This window comes from Sceloporus occidentalis, unplaced genomic scaffold (genome assembly GCF_023333645.1).
Source record: "Sceloporus occidentalis isolate IW3139 unplaced genomic scaffold, rSceOcc1.0.p SCAF_1, whole genome shotgun sequence".
NCBI classification, from domain to species: Eukaryota; Metazoa; Chordata; class Lepidosauria; order Squamata; family Phrynosomatidae; genus Sceloporus; species Sceloporus occidentalis.
In genome coordinates, this window is record NW_028316981.1 from 169,374,486 (window position 1) to 169,386,740 (window position 12,255).

The 12,255-nt window shown below is 43.4% G+C and overlaps 1 protein-coding gene across 7 annotated transcripts in view; it reads right to left on the reverse strand.

Moving 5' to 3' along the window:
- Positions 1 to 12,255, reverse strand: part of LOC149322705 (retinoic acid receptor gamma) — a 99,224-nt gene that overhangs the window by 8,150 nt on the left and 78,819 nt on the right. For 5 of the 7 annotated variants that reach the window (XM_089481749.1, XM_089481759.1, XM_089481755.1 and 2 more), the window contains 2 exons: positions 8,851 to 8,992; positions 1,001 to 1,161 (listed from right to left, as the gene is read on the reverse strand). In XM_089481749.1, the coding sequence (XP_089337875.1) occupies positions 1,001 to 1,161; positions 8,851 to 8,992 (303 nt within the window). Of the gene's footprint in view, positions 1 to 1,000; positions 1,162 to 8,850; positions 8,993 to 10,027; positions 10,169 to 10,217; positions 10,237 to 12,255 lie in introns of those variants that run through there. The other 2 variants (XM_089481796.1, XM_089481787.1) reach the window with 2 other exon arrangements.

Genomic DNA, 12,255 nt, shown 5'->3' on the forward strand with positions numbered 1-12,255 from the left:
CTCTGGCTCTGCCTTTATTAAAGTTTTCAACTTTTAAACCATTTTTTTAAAATTGCAGGGTACTTGATTTTATATAACTGGAGAGAAAGAAAAACCATTTTACCTCAAATGGAAAGAATAAACCAGAGAATATAATGCAAAGTCAGTGCAATGACAAAATTCATAAAGCACATAACACATGAACAGTGACTACATTCAGAGATAATGCTCAAACCACTATTAGGGCTGTATCTACACTGCACAACTAATGCAGTTTGACACCAATTTAACTGCCATGACTCAATGCTATAGAATTCTGGGATTTGTAGTACTGTGAGATATTAAGCCTTTGCTTCCAGAGAGCTCTCGTGCCACAGCAAACTACAAACAGCAAACTACAAATCCCAGGATAGCACAGGATGGAGCTATGACAGTGAAGGTGATGTCAAACTGTCCTAATGCTTCAGTATAGCAGCATTTTTAGTGTTAGGAGAAGTCCAGCCTCCCCTCAGTTTGTATGTTTCTCTAACTCCCGCCTCTGGCTGCAAGGCATTATAAACTTTCATTTCCATTTTAGACCAAACAATATAGACAAAGCTTGAAAAGATATTCTAAAAAGCAGTAAGATTCTATTACCTTTTGCAGTATTTTAGAAAATAATTTGTTGCCACTACTCATTACGAGTAAAAGTTAAGTCAGTACGTTATCCTTTTCTGTGTTACAGTTTTAAAAAGGGTTAGGGTTGGTAACAAAACAACATTAAACTTGGAAAGTTATTGCCACAATGCTTCTAAAAACATCCTTTAACAGTAACTTTTAAAAGGAACTAGAAAACATTGTTTGTGACACCCATAATGTAACTCTGCTCCCACATGGTAGTGAAGTTATTTTATAGGTATAACAAGTACCCTTTGTTAAGTGTAGTTCAAAAATATTGAAAACGGGTAACTTTACCAAGCTCAGCTCTTATTATTTTCCATAGGGATTACGTATAAACCAGGGAAAGTGCATGCCCCCTTACCGTGGTGTATTTGCCTAATTGGCAGAGGGAAGGGAAGGTCTCCTGATGAGCTTTGCTGACCTTCTGAATGAGCTCTTCTAGCTCAGGTGTCATTTCATAGCTATCCACCACCACCTCCTCTTTCACATCTTTTTTCTTCTTGTTGCGATCATTCCTTACAGCTGAAAGCAGAGAGGGGCAAAGTGAGGGGAAAGAGCTGTGACAGGACCCTGGAACCCGACTGGCAACCTCTTCTGTCCCTGATCATATCAACACTTTAAAAAGAAGTCCAGGGATTCATTTGGGGCGGGGCGGGGCGGGGCGGGGCAAAGCTCTGGAGATGAGGTTGAGGTGGTGCATCCAGATATACATTCTTGCCAAATCATTTCTGGACAGCATAGTGGCAAGCTGGAGAGCTAGTGGAAACTACAGTCCAACAACATCTGGAGGGCCACTACATGCTCTGGCCTAAAGCCCTGATCTTTAACACATGTAGCCCAGGGGCCACACTGAGCCTAAAAAGCTTGTTTCAAGAGCTTCTCAGGCATCTCAACTCTCCCTGGCCTCCTTGAGGCCACCAGTATTCCAAGCTCAGCTGCATGGTTGCTCCACTATAAGGAAAAGTTAAGGAATGGCTACAGAAATTGGGCTACCAGCAGCTATGGAAAGCACTGGGGTGGGTCTGGAAGGTCAGAACTTGAAGAAAAACCATTTTAGCCATGGCTGGCTGGCTGGCTCTGAAAATTTTAGTCTAAAAATTGTAACTTTTTCAAGTTCTGGCCTCTGTAGGCAGAGATAAGGAAGTGGGTGAATCACCACTAAATGGGATTTAGTAGTCCCTTTGACATCAGGTCAAAGTTATTCTCCATCTAACCGAGAGGTGGAAACTGTATCACCAGATGTTGTTGGACTGCAACTCCCAATTTTTTTCACCATTGACTATACTGTCTAGAGTTGATGGGACTCACTATCCATCAACATCTGGGAGGCCAAAATACTCTAATCCAATACTGTCTACTTGGACTGACTGTACCTCCCCAGGGGTGCAAGCATGGAATCATCTTTCTCCTCACTACTACCACTACCAGAGATTCTTTGAGCAAAAAATGCTAGGGACTTGAACCTGCAACTTTCTCCAAGTGAAAGATGCTCTTTACTACTGAGTTGCTGCCTCTCATGTCACAACATCATCCATCTCAGTGTTGCCCGACACTTGCATCTGTGCCTTTAACAGATGCTCAGCAGGGACAATTTCAGCAAGTGCAGCTTCTCCCTTACCCACACCTTTGTCAATAGAGAAATCATCCATTTGTTCCACATGCATGCTGACATGTTTTATTATTGTTTGGCCTAGGTACTTTTTGTCTGTAACCAGGAGGAAGCCATCCATCCCAAATCCAAAAATCACTCTGCCCCATAGGCTGTGCAGCAAACTCCCCAATCTGAAATATGCACCACTCTGCTATCACTCTGCCCCACAGATTGTGCAGCAAATTCCCCAATCCAAAATATACCATGGGATATTTGTCATGAAATAGTTCTGAGCACAGGGCTGAGCCAGAGACAAACAGGAAGGGACAACCAAGACAGCCGGATAGAGAGCTGAAGAGCTGCTGGGCAGGCTTGGGAGGGTGGTGGTAATGGTGGAAGGGGAGGTGGGTGGCTACAGCTCACTCAAGCCAACAGGTACTGTTTCCTTTTCCTTGGGGAATAACAATAACCAAGCACAGAGTTTTTCCTGTGAAAAGGCCAAGATCCCTGTCAACCTCTTCCAATACTCCCTTTGGGCAGCTGAGCAGGAGGAAGAAACAAGATTTTCTGAGCCCCTGACTGGTTGCAGCAACACATGTCCAATGGATTGCTTTAGGTGTGCAAGGTCACGAAATATACAAGCCTGCTGTACAAACAGGGACTGGGAATTACCTTTTGTATGACAACTTCCAGAACCCCCCTGACAACACAGCAACTACCCACGCTACTGGGGAATTCTGGGAGTTAGCTAAAAGTAATGCTTACAAATTCTGCTGCTATAGGCTGTGATGGTCAGTGTAGTGCAATAGTTTTAGTGTTCAACAAGGACTCTAGGACACCAAGATTAAAATCCCTGCTTGACCATGGAAACCTATTGGATGACCCTGGGCAAGACTAACATCCTCTAAACAAATTTTGCTATGAAAAGGCCATGACAGGTTGTCCTTAGGCTCACTATAAGTTAGAAACAGCTTGACGGCACACAACAACAACAAAGCTCTGATGGCAAAAAGGTTCAGTAATAGTGCCCATCTTGTCTTTTTCGTCTGACAGTTTCTGGAATGAGCAGATTTCTTCACCTCTACAAAGATGAAGAGAGGACATCTAAAGTAGGGAGGGAAAGAATATTTGAAAAATGGTTGAAAATGTTTTTTGAGTGTTGAGAAACGCTCATGAGAAGAATCCTGGATTGACAAAAATCAATACAGAAATAATAATTTCTGCACTGAAAATGCTGTTTTCTGAACTAATGCTGTGATTCGGGATTTATTCTGCATAAACTTCACACAGGTTGATCTGCATAGAAAATAGTATTTTCTGAGCAGAACACAGCATTTTCTGAACAGAAATTAATATTTCTGGGTTAAAATATTATTTTGCACACAGACAATGCTGTTTCCTGTGTAAAACAACCATGTGTGAATTTTGTGCCAATAAGTCCCAAACTGTGAATAGTCTTTTAAAATTGCATGGGTTTCAAAGACTCACAACAGGATGAAAATTGCTGAAATGACTCATTGCTACCTTCAGAAACAATTTTATTGAAGAATTACATCCCTAATCTAGAGCAGGGCTTCTCAGTCTGATGTGGGGGACTGTCATCCCCACCCCCAATTTGCCAGGTATCAATCTTAAATTTGTGCCCATTGCGTTAGATTCTTTCTTTCTTTCCTGGAAACTTACCAGGGTCTGGCCATCAATGGCTTAGGAATGAGTACAAGTCAGGTACCAGCACCAGTCCAGAGACTACGGAGTTTATCACACATTAGGAATTTCTCTTAATTTTGAATGAAAAGAAAGTGGGGCCAGAACACATTCACGTAAATTCGCTAGTTTAGCAAAATTATGTGAATGCTCATTTCATTCAAACTGGCTCCCCATTGCCCAAAAATAGCATGCCATTGCCCGAATTTGCATGTGGCAGTCTATCATGCAATAACGTGAAACCTCATGATTGCACTCAGATTGCCATTGGATTATACTTCCAATTTCCCTTGTCTGATAAACTCCTACTGCTTTTGAGTAGCACTGATCTAGGGTAATGGGAGCCTGGAAGCCTGCTCAGCTCCTTTTAGCTATAGAGTGTGTGTTTCATAGAAACACAGAATTTAAGAGTTGGATGGGACCACAAGGACCATCTAGTTTAACCTCCTGCCATGTAGGAACACACAACTTAAGCGCTCCTGAAAGGCACTCATCCCACCTCTATTTAAAGACAAAGATGGAGAGTTTTGCACCCTCCAAGACAGTCTGTTCCACGGTTGGACAGCTCTTACAGTAGAAAGCTGTTCTTCATTTATTTGTTTTACTCATCTGTTGTAACAATGTCCCTTGACAGTGGTCTGAAGGCCCATAATGCAGGCATATTGCTGAAGTCAAGGAGGGTCTGGGCTTGCTCAGTAACTGGAGGGGGACCCTGGCATTTGGGTATTTCCAATGTTCATATCTATAGTGGAAGAAAAGTGGGGTATAGATTAAATGAACCTCTTATTTTGCCCCTACTGATTTCAGACCTCTATGAGACATGACTCCAGTTAATACTTTATCTAGAGGGAGACTGATGTTTATCACACTATACTCTTAAAGTGCTACTATTCCACTTTGACTCCTCTAGCTGCCTCCTGTTGCATTCTGGGATTTGCAGTTTTAAGGAGGGGTATTTAGAATTCTCAGGCAGAGAAGTTCTCTGCCTGAGAATTCTAAATACCCCTCCTTAAAACTGCAAATACCAGAATGCAACAGGAGGCAGCTAGAGCAGTCAAAGTGGAATAGTAGCACTTTAAGAGTATAGTGTGATAAACATCAATGAGAGGGACTACCAGGGACTAAGAGCAGACTGTGTACTGTGTAAATGAAAAACTGATGGAAATTGCCATCAATAACACTAATTTTGTTCAAACATGTGTGTTAAAAAACCACACACAGCCAAATTCCATATTAATGACTTTTTCTAGACATTTAGCCCAAACAACATAGTGTAGATTCATTATCAGCCACCACAGAATGTGACGAATCTCCAGATGTGCTGACTGTAATTCCCATTATCCCTAGACAATATGTCTGGCAGGCAGGTTGGGAGAAGCAGCAGTAGCCTTTTGTAAATGTTAATAATGTGATTTTACATTCAATCAGCTGAGTTAAGGAACACTAAAAAGGTATTCTGGGCACAGAGAGAAGGTGGATGCTCTTACAGAGTGGCAATTTTTAATCTATCACCAATTACGACTATGGATTAAGGACCAGCATTAAGATTACCTACTTATTCTTTAAGATGTTCAATATGTTTTAGCTGTTATCATTCAAGTGGTTAAAGAATAATTTATACTGAAGTGCTATGTATAAAGATGGAATCCTATGCACACTTGCCTGTGAGTAAATCCCTCAGAAACCAAAATCATGCTTCTCATGTCTCTGGCTTTTCAGTTCATGTTTAGGGATGCAGCAGAGACTCCAAACTACTTCAGTAATTCTGAAGTACATCCCTAATCTACAGCAGGGTTTCTCAGTCTGATGTGGGGGGCTGTCGTCCCCATCCCCAGTTTGCCAGGGACCAACCTTAAATTTGTTCCCTTTGGGTTAGATTCTTTCTTTCTTGGACTAACTCTCATCAGCCCTAGCCAGGGTAGCCAATAGTAAGGAATGCTGGGAGCTGCAATCCATCAACCCCTGGAGGGCTATACAATTTTCATTCCTGGTTTAGAAGATGCAGTCTTCTTCATGTGGTCATAGAAGGAAAGCCCTTTACATTCTCTGGACTGGAAACATTACTGCTTTGGACTCAGCTCCTCGGGCCTGCATAACCACTGTCCCATTCTTGCTGGGGGATTATGGAAGCTACAATTTAAAATAAAAGTTTTTTTTTAAAAAATAAAACACAAATGCTTGAGGCACAAGGCAGGACTATCCAGTACCTCCCATATCAGGCAGACCGCAGTATGCTACAGCAAAGAAAGCAGCTGCATTGCTTGAACAACTAGTTCCAGATGTCTGAAAACAAGAAACCAGCGTCACAGTGCCCTCCAGGCAAGGAATCTGGGCGAGATGGCTGCACTGATTCCTCAAAAGGAGTTTCTCTTTGGTTGGCATGTGTTTATAGGGAGAGATGCTTTATACCCTCCTTCCCCCCCATCAGGGGTTCAGTATCCCCCATCCCTCCACCACAAACCCTGCCAGCATTCCCCTCCTTTATCGGGCGGCCTGGCCCCGGGGTTGCGTGTGCACTCTCTTCAGCCTGAGCCTTCCCAGGCTGCCCTTCCTGTTCACCCCAGGATAAAGCGCCAGGGATCTGGGAACAGGATACGCCAATCGGCAGGATATACAGTTATAGCCACAGTCAGCACAATGCTGGTGGGGGTGGGATGGGGGGGGCGACTGCCAGCCAAACCATGCAGCACTCCAGAGAATGGATAATACAGAAGAGTGAGATCGCACAACACACTGGCTAAACGGAAAGATAACCACGGCAAAAAGATAGCTAGCTTCTTTGTTTTATAAAAAGGTAGACAGTAAAAAAGACATAGGGTTATTCACACATTGTTGTTTTTTAGCATGACTATGTGAATAATCTCACTCACACATTCCGGGTTTATTGTTCACACTATGGAACTGCATCTATATGCATCTCTGCAAGTTCAGTTGCTCACACATGACACCACTTGAATAAAGATGGAGTCAATGATACGGATGTACTCAAAACCCATTCAAGGCATGCAGAGTTTTATCCTGGTTTATGCCATGTCTATTTCGCAACAGATATTCATAAAGCTGAGAATGAGAATCTTTTAGGAAAACTCAGGGGGGGAAACCCAAGATTGATTATCCCAAGTTAAGTGGGTTTTTTGGCCCTTCCCCACAAAAAACAACAACCCTTAATTAGACAACAAAGAGTCAACCCAGATTCTACTTGGGTTATTTTCAATGTTTGAATAACTCCATAGAGCAAGCTTTTAGGCAAGGTACTAAGCTGACTGAGCAAACTACCCATCTCTCCAATGCCACAGTTTCCCCGCAATGGATCCTGAAATCCCCTCCACGCACCTCAGTCTTCAAATCCCATTTATGTCTAGATGGGATACAGAAGGGATGAGAAGAGGAGCTCTGCCTGCCCAAATCCCCTTCGGCTGCCCGTTTCCTGTCTCTGTAGTGACAACCCATTGGGATAACATTCTTCCACCCCCATAGCCACATATCCACTGGCCTCATCCTCCTCCCCCCTCCTCTCTGTTAAAAGTGACAGGCCCTTGGAAATAAATTGCCAGGTTTTGAGACATAGACATCCCTAATTAGGGGCTCTTAAAGAGATGGTGATTAATGTGAGCCTTGGCCCAGGCCAGCGCAAAGACATGCCTAAGCAGTTGGGAGTAAAAGCAACAGCCGCTGAGAGGCACTCCGTCTCTGAAAAGGCCAGGCAGCTGACAGCACTCTTAAAGGGACAGAAAAGCTCTTCCTTCCCCTGGCAAAAAGACCGAATCTGCTCCTCCAAACAGGAATGCAGGGGCACCAGGACTGAATATTGACATGGTTCTCCTTCTCCCCACTCAACTCCCCCCCCCCCCCAGCCCAAGCAATGTGGGACAAGCACCATGTGTAAAATGTCCCTTTGTGTAGATTTACATTTCCAAAGCAGACATGCCCTAACTGGGCATGGGGACTGAACACATTGGTTCTTCTGAAGAGTCCCCAAAGCATTCTCCCCGACTTCCTCCTTTTTGCTCTCAGCCCATTCCAATCTCATTTGCTCACTTCTATGGTTTTCACAATCACTGCTTTGCAGCATTCTCTTTTCCCCGTTTTTGTGGGTTTCCTAGAATATCTGGCTAGCCATTGTGGCAACAGGATGCTGGACTAGATAAGCCCTAGGCCTGATCCAGCAGGACTCTTCTAAATGCTGTCCTTAATTTTCTTCAGCCTCAATGGGTGTAGCTACACTGAAGAAATAATACAGTTTGACCCCACTTTAATTGCCATCCTACAGAATCCTTGGGTTTGTAGTTTTGTGTGGCATCAGCACTCTTTGGCAGAAAAGGCTAAAGACCTTGTAAAGCTACATATCCCAGGATTCCACAGGATGGAGCTACAGGACTTACAGTGGTGTCAAACTGCATTATTTCTACAGTGTAAATGCATCCTATGTTCCATATCTACACCACACTCTCACAATGCTTTGAGCAACAGCATATCATGTCATGTCCCTTTACATTCTTAGGGGCTTCTTCCAACTTGTTTCTTCCTCAGAGCTCTTTCCAGACTACCACAGCCTCTACTTTTTCTGTGCGATTTGCTGCCAATTCACTCCTCACCCAGATGTTTTAGACTTCATCTCCCAGAAGCTCCAGCCAGCACAGCCAATGGTAAGGCATTTGGGGACTGCAGTCCAAAAACATCCAGAGCGCCTAATATCCCCCAGTGATACCCTGCCCCATTTTCTTGTACTACTCATGTCAGTTCAAGGCTCCATATGGTGTCTCTGACACATTGTGGAAAACATAACAGTAGACACCTCAGTTAAAAGGTAGAGATGACCATCCTGGCTCTGGTTTTCCCTTGGACCACAGGAAGACCTACACATGCATCTGCTTCCCAACTGGATCTGGTGTCCAAGTCCCAATGGAGTAGCTCACCTTCTTTGGACATGCCAACCTCAAAGCACTTCTGCAGGCGGCAATACTGGCAACGGTTGCGGGTGACCTTGTTGATCTGACAGTTTTTGTCACGGTGGCAGGTGTACACCATGTTTTTCTGGATGCTTCGGCGAAAGAAACCCTAAAGGAAGATCATGAAAAGAGAGAGAAACCAAGTAAGAGAGAAAAAGAGAGGCAACCTGGTGGGTGAGAAAGAAAAGAAAGTCCCTACCTGGTCATTCTAAACATGCTGCTTTCAAAGCCCATTTTCCCATTTTTGGACTCCAGTTCCCAATATCCACTAGTCAACACTGTTGTGAAGGATTCTGGGAGTTGGAGTTAACAAAAGTAATTTTTCCAGAACTATGCTTCCTTTCCAATTAAAAGGAGAAATTTAGTCTTCAGCTATGAAGGTGTTTCTTTTCTCTCTTAATGACAATGGTGCCAGCATAAGGCAATATCCACAGTCCTCCTCTGAGACCTCTACATAGAGAGAGACATTTTAATAGCCCTGAGGACTTACCAGCATTTAAGATCTATGGCAGTACACATCATGACTATTTGAATGTAAGTACATCTGAGTATATACCCTTGTGAACAGCTCCTTATATAGAATCAGGCCACTGGTCCTTCAGTGGAGAACTTAGCGAAGTTACTTCTTTGAACCAGAGCTCAAATCCCTCTCAACCATGGAAATCCACTGGGTGCACTTGGGTAAGTCACACTCTCTCCGTTTTAAAGGAGAGAAACAGTACAGTTGTCCCTCCTAATTTGTGGGGGATCTGTTCTGCCCCCCCTCGCAAGTTAGGAGACTAAGATAATCAAACCCCATTGAAATGAGTCGGATGGGCTCCTGCGCACAAGCATATGGGATGCACTGCAGGAGCACGCCCTATTCACCTCAATGGCGGGTCGCCCCTCCACTGATCGTCAAGTCAAAAATTCCCTTGATAGGATCCCCATAAATCAGAAATGAATTGAAGGGAAATAGAAAAACAAACAAAATAATAAAAGAACTGGGGTTGCTGCAACAGACTTCACCAAACACTCCCCTGCCTCTAACATGTTTGACTACAACTATCATCAATCCCAGCCAGCATGGTTGGTACTGATGGATTATCATTTTTTAGTGCTTGAGCATCTGGGGGAATATGTTCCACTGTCAAACAGCTCTTACTGTCAGGAAGTTCTTCCTAATGTTGAGGTGGAATCTCTTTTTCCTGTAGTTTGAATCCATTGTTCCGGGCCCTGTTCTCTGGAGCTGCACAAAACCAACTTGCTCCATCTTCAGTATGACATTCCTTCAAATATTTAAACAGGGCTATCATATTACATCTGAACTGTCGCTTCTCCAGGCTATGACCCACACATGTTCAGGGGAGGTCCTTCACTCTGTCCCATAGCCTCACCAGTAATCTAGTGGGAAAACAGGAAAAGGCTTTCTTGATCGATGCTCCCATGCTCTGGAACACCCCTCCTAGAGAGATTAGACTGGTGCCTTTTTGTTTCCATGAGCTTCTGAGAGGGGGAGAGGGGAAGTTTTAATAATGTACCACACTGTTTACCTCAAGTCACCAGATCCCATTTGATCTCGGAAGCTAAGCAGAGTCAGTCCTAGTTACTACTCCAGTGGGAGACCATCAACTAATACAAGGTAGTGCAGGCTGCATTTCAGAGGAAGGAACTGGCAAAACCAGCACAGTGTATTCCTTGACTAAGAAAACTCTATGAAATTCATGGGGCTGGCAATAGTCAACAGGCGAGTTGAAGGCACCATGCACGCACATAAACACACAAACTGAGTATATGTGTTTGTTTTTCTTTTAAATAGTTATGCTTAGGTCCAGACTATTTGAGAGACTGTATCTCCCCGTACGAACCACCTAGAGCCCTAAGATCCTCAGGAGAAGGCTTTCTCTAAGTCCCAACACCATCCCAGGTTCACCAGGTGAGGACACGAGAGAGAGCCTTCTCAGTAGCTGCTCCTACCCTCCAGAACTCCCTTCCATGGGAAAAAAGGCTGGCCCCCTCACAGTGCATTGCAGAGAAAGTTGAGAATTTCTTCCTCTCTCACAGCAGTTGAATCTAGAAATTGAAACTGAATGGGAGAGATTTAGGACAATACATAATTAAACTATGGAATTCAGTACCCTAAACACTGCTGGCCTTTTGCAGGCAGGCAAAGACATTTTTGTTTAAACAGGTCTTTTGAGATCTGGCAGACTTGGTTTTATTGGGGGATGAGGGGGTTGGTTTTAGATTACTATTTTTAACTTTGTATGTTTTAAATTGAATGTGTGTAATTTTTAATATTTTTTCCTATTTTAATTCTACGATTTTAACTGTTGTTTTAATGTGTTTTATATGTGTTCTTAGCCACCTTGGATCCCACTTTGGGAGAAAGGCGGGATAAAATAAATAAATAAAATATAAAATTAAATTAAATTCTATCAACAGTTTAATTATATTTAATCTTGGTATGATGTGAACTTTCAGGTTACTTGTTTTACATATTAAAAAACAAATTCAAAAAAGCAAACTTTGATTTGCCATTTTATATAAAGGGACGCCATTTTACTATGTCACTGTATATAATGGCCCACTGTGTAAATAATTATATAAATAATATAATAAATGAATTCCCTACACTTGCCTAAAGTCATGGCTATATCCCATGCCTTCCCAACTCAGGGCCGAAACAGACCGACCCAAAGGGGTAGCATGACGCCGCCCCTTTGAGTGCTGCTGGATCAGGGCCACAACAACCACTTTCTGCAGCCCCAATCTGGCTTTCTTCCGGCACAAAAAGAATCATCAAAATGCTGCTCCTTTTTGCATTGGAAAAAAAGCGCCCGTTCTGCCATCCCCACAGCTTTTTGGGACTCCTGCAGTGTGCAGTGTCTAAACGCCTCGCCACAGAGCACAAAAAAGCTGGTGCCATGTAAACAGCTGGGCAGCTTCACAGTGGCTTCCTGCTGGCATGGAGGATACATCGTGCATACATTATGCCCCTAAGCTGCCGGGAAGCCGGCATATTTTGGCAGTGTGTTACGGCCCTCAGTGTATTCTAGTAGTGGAGCCCCTTTTAGATGCAGAATGTTCCCATTCTGCACTTTGCTTACAGAAAGCATGAAGCCTCTGAATTGGTCCAATCTGGTAATAAATTCCTGGGGCCTCCATGACCTTCCCTCTCCCTTCTGCCTGTTGCTCTTCAGAATCTATAGGCTCGAGACTAGAGCCTGGTAGAAAGTTACTGGAGACCTCTACCTGCTGCTTCCTTAAGGAACTCGTAAATAAATAAGTGGATAACTATGTAGCAATGGCAAGGTTGTGTGGCTTCTATCTGAGGCCCTTCTCATAGGTGGATCATGGAACATTCCTTAAAATGGTCATGGAAAAAGACAT